The 20,490-nt window shown below is 45.7% G+C and overlaps 1 protein-coding gene and 1 long non-coding RNA gene across 2 annotated transcripts; one reads left to right on the top strand and one right to left on the bottom strand.

Moving 5' to 3' along the window:
* Positions 1–427: 427 nt before the first annotated feature.
* Positions 428–6,199, bottom strand: LOC144109503 (SH3-containing GRB2-like protein 3-interacting protein 1). The gene is made up of 3 exons (XM_077642330.1): positions 6,104–6,199; positions 2,493–2,745; positions 428–1,633 (listed from the first exon to the last, which is right to left on the bottom strand). Exons 1-3 carry the CDS (start codon positions 6,122–6,124, stop codon positions 1,596–1,598), a joined length of 312 nt encoding a protein of 103 aa, XP_077498456.1. The 5' UTR covers positions 6,125–6,199; the 3' UTR covers positions 428–1,595.
* A 1,079-nt stretch (positions 6,200–7,278) lies between these two features.
* Positions 7,279–14,488, top strand: LOC144109504 (uncharacterized). The gene is made up of 4 exons (XR_013309610.1): positions 7,279–7,437; positions 10,273–10,308; positions 11,546–11,606; positions 14,308–14,488. It is a non-coding gene; the product is annotated as an uncharacterized LOC144109504 (long non-coding RNA).
* The last annotated feature ends 6,002 nt before the right edge of the window (positions 14,489–20,490 follow it).

Raw genomic sequence — 20,490 nt, 5'->3', positions numbered from 1 at the left:
CAAAGATGCCGTTAAATGCTTGTGACGCGGACCCCTGAACGACCACGCATTAATAACGATGACTTGGAGGTAAAACTCCACATTCTGTTGTATCAAGGCATGACATTAGAATACATTATCTGTCCGCAAAAATGTGACTGCAATCATAATCTGCAATGCAAGCAAAATCAAATTAGAGTATAGTTTAAAGCTGTGACAAAGCACACGCCATCCAAGAGGCTGTTAGAAAGGCGACAAAAGCAAGACAACCACGGCGATACCAAAAGAAATGAAACTGCTCTCGTTTTCAAAGGCAGCAATTTTATTTCGTCCTCCATAAGCTTTCCTTTTCCAGTTTCACTGTTTGTTGCTCATGTAAAGCAAAGCATTCGATGAAATCAACAACATTATATATATATATATATATATATATGCATATGCTTCAGGTTAGACAAATATCAGGCAACAACAAATGGTACATTTAAACAACACATTCATTCCAAAACAAAAAGGCAAGGCTAAACAAAACATGCTGAACAAGTGGCAATTTTTTTTAATTAAAAGGAGGTAATGAGCACGCAGCAACTTTTTTAATTCTGTTCTTGCGGCGATCTTCTTCCTTCTCTCTTTTCTCAAAAAGCAGTATATACAGTTCACGCGGGAAAATGCAAACTACGATGGCAGAAGTGGCAGCTGCCGCGGTAATCAGACCATATGCGATTGCGAGTCGTCTGCAACAGTAAATGGCAGACGAATAGCCAAGACTGAGAGCTAAGCATAAAGGGCACCGAGTCTCGTTAAAGAAATATCCTCTCTATGTACAGTGCTCAGTGAAAACACAGGACCAATATGACTGGTAGCAGGTGTCCGCCTCCAATGAGCCGACACAGAGAAGCACTTTCTGCATGGCTTGCCCACGTACCGCTGCTGAAAAAAAAAACTCGTTGCGGCGCGTGCGCGGCTGTTGCCGCTTGCCCCTCACCACAGTGTGCCACCTATCTTCCAGAGGTGTCCAGGGCACACAGGGTGGGGACAGGGCAACGCAGCGCAGTCTTAAGAATCGTAAGAACAAGACAATGAAACAAACACCAGAGTAGGTGCCACTGCAGCTTTCTGTCAATGAAAGTGTCTGCCAAAATTTGACCCTCTGCCCCTGCTTCAGTGAGAACAGGGGTTCAGGACACAGTTTGAGGAAAAGCAATGTGCTCCTAGGAGCTTAAAGTGTTTGGGGCGAGTCTAGCTGCTGCGTCGCCACAGGGCCACAAATTGGAGGGCGAGGACGCTCGCTGCGACGACGGTGACGGTCAGGGCCGAGATGTGGGCTGGAGCAAACATGGTGGGTGGGGAGGCTTGGTGCTGTTGCTGCTGCTGGTGCTGCTGCTGAGGGGGCAAGACCTCTTGGTTGCGGGCAGTCTCACTGGGGGCAGGCGGAGGCGGGGAGGAAGGTCTTCGAGGAGGCAAGAGAGGAGGAGGGTGAGAGGATGGTGGGGACAGGGCGGCAACGCACTCGCCAATCGGGCCAGCGACCAGCGCGGGTGCTGCGCTCAGCTGCGCACTGTCTTGTTCGTCGGGACTTGACGGCGGGGAGGCGGGAACAGGTGGCAGAGGACGGCCCGTCATCGCCGTCGCAGGCAAACGTCACAGAGGTATTTTCCTGCGAGCCAGGGGGAGCGTCCCGTCACAACCACCGGACAGGCTAGCAATGTCTCAGGAGAAGGCTGGGTGGAAGTTAGGGAAGTTGGCAATGGACACTGCAATCATGATCCCTTTATCCACTACAGTAGAATCTCAATGATACCAACTTCATGGTGTTGCAAAATATGTTTGTAGCATCCAAAGTGAATAAAATCCGTATGGAGAAGGCTCAAAGGTGTGCACCGTGTGTGGCACTTCCGTTGGTTTGGAGCTGGTAGTACGCCAACGGGGGAAAAGATTGCGACCAAATTTACATCTGTTGCTGCTCTTCCGCTAAACGTCGTCCTCCCGGTTCCCTTCTGTCCATTCTCTCTAACAGGTGGTCCGGGCAGGGTATTATCATTCCTCCTCCTTTTCTGGGCTCTCCTTATGCACATTCCTTTTCCCTGGTTCCCACTTACTGGCAATCACTAACACGTTCACTGTGGCAGCGATTTTCAGGCCCTAATCTCTGAGCATTATGACCCACCGGTGGGACACACTTAGATTTTCTTTGGTGCAGAGTGACCCACCAGTAAGCCTCATGAGAAGTCAACTTATTGGCACTGACAATAGATGGCAGTAGCAACCTAGCATGCGTGTTTTTCGCAGGCTGTTCGAGAAATTCGAGTTACTCCATGGCTTCACAGTGCCGCTTAGTATTCGTGCCACACAGCATTAATAAACAATGTGACCCACCGGTGACCCACGAAGCAGTGAACGTGTTAAAATGTACTCTCTGCCCATACACATATGGCACTGCGGGGACATCACGCTCGCAACTATGGAACAAAGGAATTGCACTCCTCCCAGGCACTACAACTGCGTTGGCCACTCACCGGACATGATCTGCCGCTTGACTAGGGACACCCGGTAGCCCTGGCCCACCAGCTCGAAGCTGGCTCCAGACAGGGTGGCGCCCTCACACAGGAAGCGTGCCTCCAGAGGGCGGGGAGTCGAGGGGCCCCGTGTCAGGGTAAAGCGCGCCAGCAGGGACCCGCTCTGCTGGCTGCCCGCGCAGCCGCCCAGCGGATCGCTCAGCCGCCGCAGGGCACGCTGGTTCTCCCCGCTCCACACGCATGGGGGCTTAGCCTGCAGTGGCCACACAAATGCCAACATTTAAATGTGCGCTTGACAAGGACTGCAACTGCTGGGCTCGTAGCCCCCATATCCGATAAGGAACCCAGCGATGCCATTAACAAACCCAGTAACAAATCCAACGTCCTGCAACCAGCTGGCTAGTCTTATGTTGCATTATTACGCAGCCAACAGATGTCAGGATGATTTAGCAACATGCGGTGAACACTTTCAAGAATGAACAGCACACGTGGAGCGTTCACTTCGCCAACTGGGAGCACTTGTGTGCCGCACAAAATGGCGGGCCTAAAAACCTTATATTGACGCTAGCAGTGCTATGAGCAAGTGAAGTGCGAAGGCCTAATGTCATCTGGCTGACATCTTCATGGGCCTCTATTTATTACTGCCATTTTTACAGGGTGTGGCCCTTACAAAGAAGCAGCATTGTTCAGTCCAATTATTTTACAGCAGAAACCCAATTATCCATTCAACATTTTATTCCACATCTCACATTTTACGCAGAATTAGCGTGGTCAGACTAGATCCTTCATGGAGCCAATGCATTCAAAGTCTCGATGATACAGTGCCAAGCCATACATGCCGCACATGGCCCATGGCAACTAGCATTTTTACACTTTTAAGCGAGGCTTGTCTACACTCCTTCTTCCTCCTTCCATATCCCCTCTTCCTTTCTCATTACGCCTAATGGTAAACATCTCGAATAAAAAAGAATTACCCGCAATAAAGCACTCACACGTTCACTGCGCGTTAGTGTTAGCTTGTTGGTTCATAGCTAACAAGGTACGATGGCAGTGGAACCAGAAAATGAATGAACACAATCGTTGGATAGTGTGTAATACAAACTGACGCATAGTGATGACTCGGGCTCATCAATGCCTGTGTTCATCCATTTTCTGGTTACGCTGCCATCGTTCCTTGAACCAAGTAGTCTGAATCGCGACTCTACATAAGTTTGCATCACATTATAGTCAAAGCTTTTGTTTGGCTACTTTCTGGTTGTCTTTGCCTAGAGCAATAAGGTGTTTGTCTGGGCTAGTCGGTACATGGTACTAAATGAAGGCACAGCGCACGAAAGGTGGGACTGAGAAAGAGACAAACACAGCGCTGGGTTTGTCTCTTTCTCAGTCCCGCCTTTCGTGCGCTGTGCCTTCATTTAGTACTTTGCCTAGAGTTGTTCCGAATTGGAATTAACATGACGTCATGCACATATGTACAATTTTACAAGTCAGCACCTGAGTTGTAATATTGTTGAGTAGTATGAGATACAAACTGATGCAGAGAGAGATCTCGCCCTACATTATGGGATTTCAGCCTTTAATGCGAGTCTAAGTGTCCATGTGATCGTCTTGTGAGACACCACTGTTTAACTTGTTGAAAAGCCGGATCATCGGTTGTCGTGCAGAACTGCCTTGTTCAACGAACCATATGTTGTAAGCGGACACTTTGGTGTGTGGTGGTTACATGGTGTGCAAGGTTCAATGTTCTCACTAGTTTCTTTTACTCAACGAATGTATGTGCCGCCCGGAACTTTCGTGTTCTTGCCTAGTGATGCAATATGAAGGTGTGTTAACGTACGATGGGACCGCTGAATGGGACCTTATTAAAACAAGGCATGCGTAGTGTCAGTGAGATTGATTTTCTTGTATGCAATAAAGATTTTTAAAAGCGGAGAGATGGGGAGGGGGGTTGGTTGCCTGAATTGCAAATGCAGAAAGATCGTAACGCTCTTTTTAAATCGTAATCTGGACGTGTCCCAAATGGGCAAAATTTCTAAAAGCTGGTCCCACCCGCCTAGAGCTCAACTTTTGTTGCTTTCCAAGTTGGAAAAGATGAAATCAGAGTGACTCATGATGTTTGTCATAGAAAGGCTGATTGTTGAGACAGGAGGAACGTGATCAAACAAGCTCTGCATTCTCATGAGGTTTCACTGTTGTTCAACGACGCAATTTCTGAAGTAAGAACTGCAACGAAGAGTACCAGTCTTATGTTGCGTTTTGAAAGGTTTCGCTGCTGTATGCACGGGGACAGAGGAAAACCTTGTGATGCATGGCGTCTTTCATGCTAAACTCTAAAATCATATTAAACACATACCAAGCATTTAGTGCTGTGGACAACCCTGCAAATAACTAGACACCTTTATGAGCATTTCTTGCAGCGAGAGAGCACTTTTTCTGTCATTTAGATTCGAAACAACGCTAATAATGCAGTGTATGACGTTATTCGTGATGATAATCATAAAATTCAGGAGGTATAATAACCGTCACCTAATCTCGCAAATCAAGAACATTTTGCTAGTGTGCGGGAGTGTGGCGCCTAGTTGTCAGAATTGAAAACCACTTTCACAGTCCGATGTATGACGTTTGTGACAATTTACAATGCATTGCAATTGCTATGAACAAAATGCGCTTGCAATTTGAGCGGCTCCTGGAGATGTGCAAGCTATGACGCACTGCGACTGCTTCTGCTCATGATGCTCTCCATAATTTCTGCTTGTGACCGAGCAGCTCTGTCATTAGAGCAGATGGCACAGAAGTCCCTCCGCCGTTTATCTTCGTCTATGGTGTCTTACTGCAGCAAGGATAATTTCACACTTCAATTTACAGAGCCGCCGCGGTGGCTAAGTGGTTATGGCGCTCGGCTGCTGGCCCGAAAGACGCGGGTTCGATTCCGGCCGCGCCGGTCGAATTTCGATGGAGGCGAAATTCTAGAGGCCCGTGTGCTGTGCGATGTCAATGCATGTTAAAGAACCCCAGGTGGTCGAAATTTCCGGAGCCCTTCACTGCGGCGTCTCTCATAGCCTGAGTCGCTTTGGGACGTTAAACCCCCATAAAGCATAAAGCAGCACTTCAATTTACAAAGAGTGAAGCAAAGTGTGCTATAAATGAAGTTGTCGCAAAGCTTGGACAAGGATCGAGAAGAAACACATAAGACGACTGCAAGCGCTGCTACCAACCGTTTAATGGCATGTGACACACGGAATACGAAGCAAAAATACGAGCATGCGCAAATACATTGGAGGCACACACGTCAAACAACCGCGGTTCCATTATGGCAAAAACAAATTGAGATAAACACATCCAGCGGTACAAATCTTTAAAGAAGCATAAACTCGCGCAGCGATCAGATAACCTTTTAATATGGAAGGCCTACAGCGCGAGCTGAGCTTTTACATTGGCGCTCCTGTCTAGAATCTTCGTGTTCTCAAATCTAGCTTTACTCGTTGCGACACAGGATCATCATGATCGACATGCTGAAACACCACGTTCAGCGAACTCTATATTTAGAGAACCGTTCAGCTTGGTGCTGTGGATATATTCTGCGCAAGGTCAACCTCTTGACTAGTTGAACTTACTTGACGCATGTGTTTCTCCATCGATTTTGGTGGTTAGATGGTGTGACTGCGTGATGATGCCATAAGAATGTATGACAGGTTCACAAAATGGGACTTGGTAGAATAAGATACGAAGAATATCAGTGAGGTTGCCCTGTTTCCAGGCAATAATTAGAAGAAAAAAAACAAAAAAAATCGAGTAGTCCAAGACATAGGGGAGCGAAGCTGAGATGCATTCCACCGCCGCTAGTTCAAATTCAGCTCAGGGTCAAGTTACAGTATATTTGTTCAGCTAGGCGCCACTCCGACAGAAACTCTCATTATTTTCAGGTAAATTCTCCTTCATGTTCGCCCTTGCGTTCGGGAGCATGTTCAGCTACACATTCGCAGAGGTTTTCCGACTATGTCCGTCCGGCTTAGTTTGCAAACCATGGCAGCTCGAATCATTTCATGCTTAAATGAGATGAGCATCTTGCGACCTTTCTTTGCGCGTCATACTTGACTCAGTCTGACGCTGTTTTAATTGCAGCGCTGATTTAATGTCAAACTCAGCATAATGCGATACAGCGCGAATAAAGACGGGGACGAAGCGAGACAAGACACCACAGCGCGTGTCTCGCTTCGTTCCCGTCTTTATTCGCGCTGTATCGCATTATGAAAAAATACCAACTAGCCCGATGTGCCACTCTTGCAAACTCAGCATGTCAAAACTCATATCTATGCCCTCGTTCTTGCATAAAAAATGTACTCGAAAAGGTTGTGCTGAATCTAAGTGCACGCAGACGTAGAAATATTTTATGTTAATGCAGCTGCAAGTGCCACGAATGATCTGAATTAGATCAGGACAGCAATTCACTTACAAAAGTTATGCTAAGCTAAAGCTTTAAACGTGGAAAACATGACTAGAATATCTATGGGATGTTGCTTCCATGATCTTGTATTTTGGCATTCTTGAAAAAATCAAATTATCCTAAAGAGTCTCAAAGTAAGAAGGAAGCTGCAAAATGGAACAGGAAAAAAGATAGAGCAAGAGAGCTTAAACTTTCATCGCTCTATGTATATGTCATGTTCTTATACCAATGTTTCAGAAAACTTTCCTAATTTCTTTTAATATATTGACTTTTCTTCAAAGAGATGGCACTTCATCGAAACGTTCCGTCATGATGCAAGAAAAAAGATGTTAAAACCCGACAAAGCTATTTAAAACATCCACAGAACAACCACTTTTTGGATATAAATTGCAAGGCCTTAGCCACGAACTGTTTATTGACAGACGCGTAGTGAGTTTCTGAGATTCAGATGAAGTGGAGAGTTGTGAGCCTGTGTGTTGTTCTAGCACTGATCGCAATTTCAAAGTAAGCATGAACTCTTTTGATTATATATTTAAAGTGCATTTCCATTCCAGAAACCAATAGACATTGAGTCGAGCAAAAAAATCGCCAAGCATTTTTTTTTTGTTAAATATACAGCTTAGCAATAGTCGCTCACTTGAATGCGTCATTTAGCCATTCTCTGCTACGAAGGCTGCAAACTGTAAAAAGAACTAATAATTAGTCATTCCCGATGATTCTCCAATTTTCCTCTACAAGTGAGCTATACTGGTATTGATGGAAAGCAAGTAGCTGCAGACTATCGCAAATGTTTGTGGTGTAAAAATTCCAGCACAATTTATAGAACAAGTTTAGCAAATTGATAGCATCCGATCACAAATGCCATCCCACCTGTCACGGTAGATCATTGGCTAAGACGCTCGTCTACTGAGCTGGACACCTGGGTTCGAACCAGACCGTGGCGGTCGCGTTTCGATGGAGGCGAAACGCAAAAGGCGCCCATATGCTGTGCGATGTCAGTGCACGTTAAAGATCCCCAGGTGGTAGAAATTATTCCGGAGCCCTCCAGTACGGCACCTCTTTCTTCCTTTCTTCTTTCACTCTCTCCTTTATCACTTCCCTTATGGCGCGGTCCGGGTGTCCACCGCGATATGTGAGACAGTTACTGCATCACTTCCTTTCATCAAAAGCCAATTTTCAATTAAAAAAATTTTGCATTCCCAAAGATAGATGAGTTCATACAAGTCTTCTGTATAGCAGTCATAACGGTCTATAGCTAGTGCACAACTCCTCTGCTCCGAGTAAGTAAAAACCAGTACACGAGATAGTTGACACTTTCAAGTTTGTAGGACGGACACATGGACGAGTTCTGCACAGCAGTGTGACAGACAGAGTGGAGACTTAGAGGGGGCGTGCTGAGGTAAACCTCCAAGTACCCTATCAAAAGGCTAAAAGGCAGGTCTGCCGCAAAGATATTGGGTAAGCTTCTTGAGCGTTCTTGTGTTCTGATAGCGATCATTTTATCCATCTTGGATCTGATGGCATGGCATCATATCCAGTCTTTAATACGAAAGCTTTATACAGGGTGTTTCATATAAGACTTTAAAAATGGGATTTTTAAAAACATGATTTTTGAGTTCGAAAATTTCTTTTTCGGCATAGCATTGTCAGCGGTGCAGTATATGAGAATATAGCTAAGCGGTACTAACAGGCTGGTTAGCTAATACTGAATAGTTAGCTTTTAACTGTAACTATTAGGCTCCTTAATTATCGAGAGGTGTGTTGCCCGCAGTAAGTCTTCTTCATATCAGGTTTTAGAATTTCGAAAGCTCAGTTGTCTTTGGTGCTGGTGAAAAAATACATTCTGTCTACATCGCGCCAAAATCGCTTTCTAGAAGCTTGCAAGCAAAAAATCTCTCCAGTGCAGGTAACTCGTCTAAATAGCTAAAATTTGTTGGGCCATTGCACAAAGAGCAACTGCGTTTTCGAAATTCTAGAAACTGGTATGTACATCAATTACGATGGGCTACACGACTCTCAATTAATAAGGAGCCTATTAGTAATAAATAAAAGTTAACTAATAAATATTAGTCAAACAGCCTGCTAGTTAGCAAGTCTTAGCTATGTTTTGATGAAAATGCTATGCCGAAAAAAAAGCCGATTTTTGAATATGTAAAGTATTAGGTGAAATACCCTGTATGTCCCATTAGCACATAAGACGGCGTCCGTCGCCATCCATGGCACAAAATTCCTCAGCGACGTCACCATAGTCTCGCATGACGTCAGAAGTAGACCATTAGATAGTGATGTCTACAACAAATAAGAAAATAAAATTTTTCTGTCCAGACTGCGAGGCGAGCATGGAACCCAATGGGACACAAAACCGTGTTATTTCTTGCGCAATAAAGGTGAACCTAGGGCATGCGTTTCCTTACGACTGCAATCTAATGAGTAGGTGTGTCATTAGAGAGGAAAGAATCTTTAATGAACCTGACAAAAGAGCTCAGGATGAGACAACTCTTTCGCATTCAAAGCACGTACGCAGTCCTAATTGGCCTCCGTAATTTTCTTTTGTCGTTTGAGATCCTCTGCTTTCTTCTCCTTATATTTGCTGTGCATAATTGTCATCACTTTCACATGTAAGTTCTGAACGGCAAGTCTGTGCCACTTCCTCTTGTGTGTCTGTTCTCCACTGCTTTGCTCATTAGCATATGAAAGGAGCGAGATATAGGAAAAAAATTGAATACTCTCTGGTCACAATGGATATCACAAACGTTCAGGGTCATTTACAAACCGGATAAATGAAAGCGGCAAATGCATCACTGATATGAACACCCTCAAGAATAGAGCATTTTTACACCGGGGAATAAGAAATTTAACAGCATGGAAAGCATAGCAGAAACGAAACAGCCCTACAAGTGTGTGTCTTAGGATTCATGGTAGCTCTTGCTGATCAGTTTCCATTGAGTCAATTTACTTTTTTTCTAATGCCAGTGACGGGAAGCCCATGCAGTAGTTTTCAGAAGCTTTTGAAATCGCAGAGTTTCCAAGAATCTCGGTTTCCTTTTTGCATTTAGAGGTAGCGGGAGTTTTTGTGCGCCATAAGTGGGCACCTACTGCACTTGGCGTAGTGAGCCCTTAGGTTTCTCAGATGCGCCACTTTATCACAGCCTCTTTACTGCTCCCGTGACCTTTGATTCAGGCACCGGCTTGTCTCTTCTGCCTACGGTCTTTTATAGTTGAGTGCAATGTCGTAAACGACGTTGTCCTCGCAATCTAATAGTTCATGTTCATGTATGACACCGCAGCCATTTTATGTTAATCTTTTGGAGCTCAGCCTGCTCGGTTACTGTTTTTCAGAACGCAACCAACTACATCGACGCCCAGACTAACATGGTAATGCATGCAACTTGCTTTAATATGTTTGACAGCTTGTGAATATAGTTTTATTTCATCTAATTGCTTCATTTTTCTCGCATCATTAGAGGGTTAAATTTTTCAGAGCATATTTTCGATTGCTGAAAGGAACTGTTCAGGTTGTGACTAGAAAATCTAACGGCGTCCGGACTTTCCCAGGGGCTTGTATATACCCTTGTTTTTTTTTTGGCGCTCTGTTTTAATTTGAGCAATTTCTGATGAAATTTGCCGTATGCACTCGGCTAAGGGCCGCAATTTTTTTTTTTCACAATATTCGCATGCTGCCTACCTTACACAAAAGCAGAATTTTCGAGTTCAGTTTTTTAGATATTTTATTTATATTTGATTTATCTATAGGGGGAACTACCTTATTCCAACACACAGTCTGCTGTTATATCCGGCATCTGGTTTCAGATACCTTTAAGATTTTTCGTCGATATCGCTATCACTGCTGGTCTGGCCCGGCCACTCCTCACCTTAAAAATGAGTTCATATTTGGTTCAATCAAAAGCAATCCAGATATTTGCAGTTTTATTAAATTTTATATCAATTTACGGGCGCGCCGCACGTCATGAATTCAAAATCCGCGAGCACAGGAATTTAATTCATGGTATACCTGGCTATTATGTCGGCGTCACATTGTGGGCAGCCGCTGCCCTTCACGCAAGCATATGATTTCTGTTTTAAAGAATGAATTGCACACAGCTGCCCTGTGGCGCACCCTGGAAGATCATAACAATGATATCATCAAGCAGCTGTCGAGATCTGACAGCTCCTCAGGAAGTGTGCCGCACCATTAAATGCATACAGATGTGAGCCGCCGCAAGTTGCTTTTCCCGGATTTATTTTCTTTTCTTTAATTATCGGATACGAAGTGATGGGCAGCTACCAATACGCACTCACGGCTCTTAGAGGCGTGTATACGGTACACTGTGCCCCCCCCCCCCCCCCCCCTGCTTTAAAAGCCTTCATACGCGTCAAATCTTGTGAAGTAAGCCACATATGCAATAGCGAAATTTCGTGCATTTTTTAATAACACATCTTGAAAATTTAACAAGGACAAGGCTTACTGGTAATGAGATGGCTGTGTGGCTGCTTCGTTTCGTAGCGTGTGCTTTCCGAAGAGGCAGGTTTCGCTCAAGACTTAAAGTAACAGGTTGAATGAGTTTGCATTTTGAAAGCACTCATAGAAATCATTGTTGTTGTTGTTTTTCAGGCACGATATTGCTTCCAGGAGATGGAATCCACAGCGGCACAAGCTTTTTTGTCGTCCCTGGGTATGACTCCTTTGTGACCACCTTCAAAACTTCAATGCCACGAAATCTGGACAAACGATTCTAGTTTGCACGGCTGCCATTGCGTGCAGCTTGGCGCTGAAATTCGAAATCAGCGCGGGAATTTAGAAATTTCGGTATATTCCACTTAACTTTTGTGGACTTCGGCAATAGTTGGAGTAAGGGCGGGAAGCATTTTAAAGGTGAGATTTTGCAGGGCGGAGGAATAGTCCGTCATAATAATCACCATGTGTGCACAGAACCTCTCGAGGCTTCCTATACTCCGTTTAATGCATCAGGTGCAACGCTGTCAAAGCTAGCGCTCTTGTTTGCGCTGCATACATCCGCGTTAAAGAAGTAATGCGTTCCTTGTGGTGAGCTAAAAATATTAAATGTGTTGTCTGCAGGCTTGTTACGTGACACTTTGGAATGAGCTTGATTAAACGCGCTGTTATTGCTGGCGGCACGATGTCGATTTCTCGTGCCTTTAGACTACTCGGCCACAGTACAGCGTGGAGTAACAATCCTTCCTTTTTTTTTTCATTCGGACAATTTCCGTAGCCTTCACAGCGTTGCAACTGATGTATGAAGAGGAGTGTAGTTTTCATAAATATAGCGGATTAAAAATTCTTTTTGAGTTACGCCGTCTTCGCTACTGACTGCCAATAAGTGACACCATTAGGTGATGTTCAGGAAAGCTGGGCATGTCAAGAGAATGGATAGACATTAAATTAATTCGACTTTGTTCTTGCCAGCCATATCTGGAAGCTGTGCACAAAAAATAACACGATTTTCAGTTAAGGCGGACGCTCGGCGAATACCCCGAGGTTGCATGAAATTCCAGGTCACAGTGAATTTCGTCATTGGTTCAGAACTAAATTCTTCGTCGGTCAATAGGACCTAGCGCTAGTGACTAAAACAACTCCACAACGATCAAAAAGTACAGCAGTAATGACGTTAATACACAATTTCTCGTTACGTCATTCCATTACCATTGCGTAGTGCCTGAAAGCAATCCGCTTGACTGCATGATAGCCAGTTACAACGTGGTGTTTTCCGAAAAGTTTATTGCCAGAAGAGGGCTTTTCTGGCGTGAAGGAACCAGAAATACACGTCCGGCCGCTGGCGCTTCTCGTACAAAGTACTTCTGGCATCAACGAGAGCAGCAGAGGGACACGAAGCAGTAAAACGGCAGCTGAGTACACATGGATGAAAGGTCTCCATCTAAGAGGCACACAGCAGGCATCTCCGAGACACAACGAGCCATAGCGTGTGGGAAACCAGTCTCATTTATTGCAGAAGTTTCAAATATGGGGGCCATGCTGCTATTGCCATTTTCCGCAGAAGTACTCCACACGACCAGAGATGTCTGACGAATGCCCGACTCACACCCTTACTTTCGTACTGAATGTGGACATCCACGGGAAGAACGAAATACGCCCTGAAACGGACGGCCGAATCTGGATGTCTGCGGGACTCTCAGAAGACTTCCCACCATAGACATTTTGAAATGCGGTTAAAAAGGCAGAATTCATTAAAAAATCAATTTTCCTGACGGCACTGACTCGGTAGATACTGTTCGATCGATTGGATGAGATCGTAAGGATCAGAGAGAGAGACAGGAGGAAAACCTTTTATGGAACCTGATGGTCTCAAAAGCAGCAGTAGAAGTATGCTTCTAGCGTCGTGTCCTATACCTTTTTTTCACTGTTCATACAACAATTACGTTCACAAACTTAAAATAATGTTTTATTTGAACCTCCTACATTGCGCCTCACGTAGCGTGCATACATGGCGAAAACATTTCATTAAAATCTTCACTTGCTAACCACCCACCACTTGCACATATTGGGCATACTTCACAATTTGGCATAGGAGGGTGAACCCATGGCTTCAAAGGTTAGATAATGGGTTGTGCGTTCTAGTTGTACTATGTTGTAATGCTCTATTGTCGCCCTTGTGCCTTAGTGTGATCTCGTCAAATTAATTAGAACTGTTAAAAATTAAAGGTACCTGGCTTTAAAATATTTGGGGCCTGCCTGCCTTCAGGACTGTATCACAGTTTTTGCGAAGGTACTATGCATGCTAAGTGTGCCTTGGGTGTTCAGATAATGCCAAGGAGTTATGAAACCTTATTTTCGTTTCAGTAGCTTGTACAGAATGGTTCAAGAAATGTTCGTTTCTGGGCGTCCGGTCGTCACAGGGTTAAAATCAGATTGACGAATGTGTGAACACCCGAACCATGGTGACTATCGTAACTCATTCGGACGTCAAATGCAATATGGGGCGCTCCATGGACGTCTCTGGGAAACACATAACCTAATTTTGGCATCCGAAAGACGTCGGAATGTCTGGCGTGCACTTACGTGGGAGGCTCACTATGGCGCTTTTTTTTTGCACAGAAAGGTCAATGTCCGCAGTTCTTAGTGAGAATCTAACTCGACGTCCAAAGGAAACCCGAAGATCTAGTAGCGGACGTATTTCGTGAATTAACTGGGCGCCTGTGGTTCATTGTGGCAGTGCTGGCTGCCGCGGCCAGCGCACAAAGCCATGGCAGTTCGGTATAGAGCACTTTATTTGAAAACTATATTTGACGGTTACGTATGCAGCCGTCAGTGACGTAGCACTGAAAGCTGCGCATCAAAATGTCAACAGTAATTGTCAACTGCTGCGCTTAGTAACGATTTCTTTTTCCTTTGTTTAGTGCATACTGAGACAAAAAGTTGGAAGCTCGTGCGGCCATGACTGTGCCTGCATTCAACCGCCACCCGGATTTCCTGAAAGGCCGCTTGCGTGCATATGGTCACCAGCACGCGGATAGCCTCGACAAAGACGCACTAAGTGGTCATCTCAGACGCCAATAAAGTTAGAGTTCTGACAAATGACATATTGTTGTGTAATTTTTTATGACCATGACCATCAAAACACACGTCAGAAATGAAAATAGAACCGTCAATCGTGCAGTAAAAAAAAACTGACGCTCAGTTGCCCAGTGTTGCACATTAATGCTCAGAACTCCTTTTTTAAACCCATTGGCGTATTCCTGCTTAGAGTACACCCACCAGAAACCCATGTTGTGCCAAAGGAAAAAATTACAGTGAAATGAAATTCAACCGCAATTGGAAGGCGATCAAAGTAACAGCGAAGTGTAGAACCTCCAAATTCTGTCGTGTAAAAATCTTGAAATCATCAAACGCTGATTTGTACACATCGTACACAGATTCGTCGCAGATTTCTAACGCATCATATCGCACGATGTGATGCAATGTGCTGCATCATATCGTATGATCGCCAGCCAGTTTATTTTTCTGCGGCACTAAAGAAGGCGCCAGGCGAGACATTGGTTCTCGAGATAAAGCTGTAGTATAGGAAGCATAATATATCTCCGAACCGGAAGAGGCTATAGTATGATGAGTATGTGGCATTATTGCTTCTCGTGTGACAGCATCCTATCTTATCAAGTGCGCGTGTACTTATGTAATGCTCGACGCATGCGCGACATGCTCAGTGTCTGTATATATACTGAGCATGTGGTACTAAAGGAGGCTTTTTCCGTTGGGAGTTTGCCTGGGCGGCCTACGCACAAGTCTACATCGAGGTGTCGTCCTGCGAACACCGCATGGTGTCAGAAGTCGGATGTCCAGGTTATACTGGATGTTATAGGCAGATGTAAGGCCGCTTCCTATTGTCGACCGCCAGCATCATCGTATACCATCCGGATAACACCAACGGAAAATGTCGCAAGAAACGAAAGTTTCGTGCCAGCCTTTTCTGGTGCAGCCGTCAACTTTGACCCGACGTACGAGTGGCCTTTGTGGATACAAGAATTCGATGACTACCGACTCACCTCGGGGCTTAATGAGCTAACTCAAGACGCTCAAGTGCGTACGTTCCTGTACACGATGGGGCGACTGGCACGAAACATTTTGAAAACTTACAGCGTGTCCGAAGAATACTCGAATAGACTCGACGATGTGAAGAAACGGTTCGATACCCATTTTGTCGCCCCACGGAACCTAGTCTACGAAAATGCACGTTTCCATTGCCCCCACCAAGAACCGGAAGAGTCTGTATATCAGTATGTTACTGATTTACATAAGCTGGCAGATAGATGCGACTACGGCGAGATCAGATCAAAGAGCGACTACGGGTCGATTCTCGACCGTTGTGTAGTTGTGTGTTGTGTAGGACTAAATAGTCCTCTCACCAAGGCACGCCTGAAGAAAGCTGTGCAGCGACAACATTAAGATCTTCGCAACATCGTTGACAGGAAGAGCATGATTCCCTGACGAGAGTTGAAGTCGGCACTGTTTCATTGAAGGACGCCAAATCAGAGACGTCCGGAGCGCCAGACGTGTGCCGCTTGCGGTAGGGGCTCTCATTCGAAGTCGGCGTGGCCTTTCAGAGGAGCACTTTGCTAAGGGTGCCAGCGCCGGGGACATGTCGCGGCTTTCTGCTCACGGACACACAGGACTGCGGAACCCGAAGCATGGCCTTCTGAGGTGGCCGTCAACAGTCCTCTGGGTGAGCAAGCGAACAGCAACTGTGAGACATTTTCTGTGGGAGATTTGGCTGGGATATCTGCAAAGGCTCGCTTTGTTGAGATTGCTAATAATGGTGCTGCTGTTTCGGCCAAAGGTGACACGGGAGCCGAGGTAAATGTTCCATGGTCTTTTCCAGCGCTGTCGAAGGTGCTACAGCCTACTAATATTATTCTGATGGGGACCAGGTGGTGAGAGGCTGGACTTAAATGGAAAGTTTACTGCCGACATTTTGTAAAAACTTGCTTGGGCTAGACAGGCTGTTTTCGTTGTCGATTCGGGGAGCAACACAATTATTGGCTTACCCGCAATAAAAGCTGTGGGAATAGTTTGTGGATGAGACGTCATTTCACCAGGTAGCACAAACTATTTAGTTCCTTGTTCCGAGATCTCGGGACCATGGAAGGCAAGTACTGTATTCGTCTTAAGCCAGACGCTGTGCCCTATGCCATTCACACTGTTCGTCGCATGCTCATCTCGCTGCGAGATCGCGTAAACAAGTGTCTACCGAGTTGTGTGCAGGTATAGTGTACGTGTTGAAGCCATCAGGACAAGTGCGAATATGCGTTGACCTAGCTCAATTTAACTAATCTGTGCAACGCGAACGGTTTGTGCTCCTCACTCTGGTTTCTACCAAGTGAGGTTAGCAAGAGAATGCCATCTGCTCACAACAATATTCATTACTGCGTTTGCCTGTTATTGCTTTGAGCGGATACCATTTGGCATAACTTCGGCTCCGGAGTATTTTCAAAAACAAATGTGCGAGGTTCTTGAGGGAATTTCCGGGGTTGCAAACTTAATAGACGATCTCCTTATCTTTGGCTCTACTCAAAAGGAACACGACGAGCGGTTGTTTCGCACCTTGAAACGCTTGGCCGAAAATGGTGTGACCTTAACACAGAAAAGTGCCCGTTCAGTGTAAAAGAGCTTTGTTTTCTAGGGTGCCGTGTGGGCCAAGATGGCATACCCCGAATCTAGAGAAAGTTCGCGCAATTGCAGATTTAAAGCCACCATCAAACTTTGCAGAAATACGCAGATTTTTAGGTCTTGCTAATCACTGTTCATGATTCATTAGAGTTGGCTGAACAAAGGACGCCTTTGCGTCAACTACTGCAAAAGAACATGCAGTGGTTCGGGGGGCAGCCCCTCAGCAGATAGCTTTTGATAGTGTGAAGAGTGCTATCTGCTCAGATAGGTGGACGGCTGTCCGATGCACAACGTCCAACGATTATTTCTGCAGATGCTTCGTCGCATGGCTTCGGAGCAATTTTACTTCAAGTACAACTTGTAAACAGGAAGGTGATCGGCAGCTGCAGCGGCAGGGTTGACACCCGCCGCAAGGTTATAGCGCCAACTGTTTTGGGCCGGGACCTGTCCTTGCCTGCTCCACCCGCCCTTCGCACAAGATCTTCGCCTACGAATCAATCCAGTTAAATCTTGATGGAGTTTGCGGAATTCCGTTCTGGAGCTGCGCACCATTACCCTCGCTACCACCAAGCCAAGGCCAGCCAGCCCGCCAGCTCTTCGTCACCATTTCTTACCGAATAAAGCCTGTTTCGGACCGAATAAAGAAAAGCGACCAGTTTTCTGTAGCAATAGCTACATTACGGTAGCATTTCGAGCTTCCAGCCTGGCAGCGCTGCCACTCTGTGGCTGCGCCGCCACGCTGTCACGTGGTGCGGAGCAGCTGGCGGTGGCGCCGTGGCTGATCACGTGGCTCGTCACGTGGTTGGTCACGTCACCAAGTTCCTCTGGGCCAAATGTAGCTATCGCGTCACTGCAGGTTTAACCAAAGCTAAACCACCACCAATTTTTTTTTGTCTCAAAGTCACTGACACCAAATGAGATGCGTTATGCGCAAATTGAAAAGAAGACTAGCTATAACATGGGCCGCAGGACGTCTCCAAGGCTATGTGCGTGGACTGCACATTGTAGAAACGGATCAAAAACCGTTGGTTGCTTCGCTAGGAAAGACGCCACTTGATCTGGTTTCACCTCACATTCAAAGGTTCAGAATGCGCCTAATGCGGTTAAATTTTGAGGTGCGATACGTCTAGACCAAAAATCTGCAAATAGCTTATGCACTCTCCAGAGTGCCAATGCCAGGAGAAATCAGGAGCTTTCCTTCGGTCGATGAAGTCAACTGTTGCGTTGCCGCCACGTTATCTGAGTTGAGCGAGTCTGAACACTTCGGGATAGTAGCCGAAAGACGAGACTTGTCGCACGCTGTACCGCTACGTCCGCAAGGCTTCCCCTAGTCTACCTTCATTATCGGCCGTTTTAAGGCCCCATTGTCAGGATCCTGCCTCTTTGAGCGTATGTAAAGGCGTCCTCATTCACAGCAATCGCCTTGTGGTGTCACACATCCTTGGAAGCAGAATAAAGCTGTTTCATTAGGGCCACCAGGGTGTTGTAAGGTGTAGAGCGGCATTCATTGCGAACTGCCGCACGTGATCACAATTTCGCGTCCAGCCGTACGAGCCGATGATCCCGATAGAGACTTCTTTTCGGCCATGGCAAAGGGTTCCGGCGGATATCTGGCACGTGAATAACTACTTGCTCATGGTGAATTACTTGCCTCTATTTCCAGAATTGTGTCCGCTGACCTCTTAACAGCAGTGAAGTCATTTATCATATCAAGGTGTTTTCTACATACCTCTCGTAACAGATCTGGTTATCTGGTAACAGTTAACTGTGCTCAACTTGCTAGCCAGGAGTTCAAACAGTTCCTGAACGATTATGGATTCAGAATTGTGACTTGTAGCCCTAGGTACCCTCAGACAAACGGGAAGGTAGAAATAATGGCGAAAACAGTGACAGAGCTATTACTAAAATCTGGTGACTTACATATGACTTTGTTAGCGTACAGGGACACGCCGGGACCCCAAGGAAAAACGCCTGCAGAGCTACTCATGGGGTGGCGGCTCCGTACTACCTTGCCTCACCACCCAAAGAAGTTGGCACCCAAGACGCCCAATCTCAAAGAAGCACGGGAGAATGACGCAGCTTTCAGAGAGAGTCAGCGGCAACTTTATGATCACCAGCATGCTGCTCTTCACATTTTTCCGTTGGTACCAGGTGATTCTGTTTTGGTGAAGGACTACAGACGAAAAGGTGTGTTTCAACGTGCAAAGCGGCCACGCTCGTATATTGTAGCTTTAGAGAACGGGGTCCAGATTTAATTAAACAGGCGAGTTCCAATCAAGCTAGCGCCACACAAATGCCCCGATTCCAGGAATGGGGAGTATGAATTTGTCTAGGCTGAACGGTCTCGATTAAAGCGGAAAATTCGTTTCTAAGGCACAAACTGCTCCAAATGATTCGTTCCAGCCGCCGTAAGAAACTTATTCGCCTGCGGCTCGGGAGGAATATGTAGCACGCTTTGATGAGCTGTAAGAAAGCCGGAAGGATACGATATTTCTGAACGACATTCATCGAGCCGCTTCCTTTGAACAGTTGTGCTTTGTTTTGTACATTGCTGCTTAAGCTCTCTCAACGGGAAAGGAATGATATGGCATTACCGCTCCTCGTGTGACCGCATCATCGTGTGACCGCGTGTGCACGTGTACTCTTCTGATGCTCGGCACATGCGTGACGTACTGAGTGTCGGAATATATATACTTCCGATCTGGCAATAAAGCGGGGGCTTTTTCTCTTTGGCGTGGTCCTGGGGGGCCAACACGCGAGCCTTCATTGTGGTGTCGTCCTGCGAACACCACAGAGCATTGAAGCATTAACGATATGGTGCGGCTACCAATGCCGCACTATAGAGAGCCTACGGGCCTAAACCAATTCGTACATTGACTCACGGGGAACTGCTCAAGGCCATCAGGAAACGACAGAATAGGAGTCAGTGCAGTAGCGCATTTTCCCTGTATCTGGCACAAACTGCGATAAGCTGAAATCCATGTCGACCCAGGTACTATACTAGACTCTCTTAATTTAGGCTCTCTTAATTACACCTGATTTATTCGTTTACTCGGCCAGTTTCGCATCGTCATCATTACGTACATGAATGCACCCCCTCCCCCAACCCCGTAAATTCAAACTAGATCCAATTTGAGCGAATTTTGGTGGCTAAAGGTTCATATTATCGAGAATATGAGGAATGGGACAAAAACACACTGGTTTCGGAATTCGCTCCACAGGACCCTACTATGAGACCCATCAGCTCAAGTAGATTTATCTCAGATAAAAACGCATGAAAGCACATCGCTTTATTGGTTCTATTAAAAATAGAACAAACAGGTCCACAGATGAGAGGGCGAAATTCAGCACATGGGCATTTTCGGTTATTATTATCGCAATGTTACATATTGCCAAATTTTCCCATTAAATGAACGTTT

This window comes from Amblyomma americanum, chromosome 11, assembly GCF_052857255.1.
Source record: "Amblyomma americanum isolate KBUSLIRL-KWMA chromosome 11, ASM5285725v1, whole genome shotgun sequence".
In the NCBI taxonomy this organism is placed as follows: Eukaryota; Metazoa; Arthropoda; class Arachnida; order Ixodida; family Ixodidae; genus Amblyomma; species Amblyomma americanum.
This window is presented reverse-complemented; position numbering and strand designations above follow the sequence as displayed.

Coding starts and splice junctions, on each gene's coding strand:
- LOC144109503 (XM_077642330.1), bottom strand. CDS start 6,124: ATGGAGAAACACATGCGTCAA. Junction 2,746..6,103: donor TGGAGAAACACATGCGTCAA/GTAAGTTCAACT, acceptor TGGCCACTGCAG/GCTAAGCCCCCATGCGTGTG. Junction 1,634..2,492: donor CAAGCGGCAGATCATGTCCG/GTGAGTGGCCAA, acceptor CCTGGCTCGCAG/GAAAATACCTCTGTGACGTT.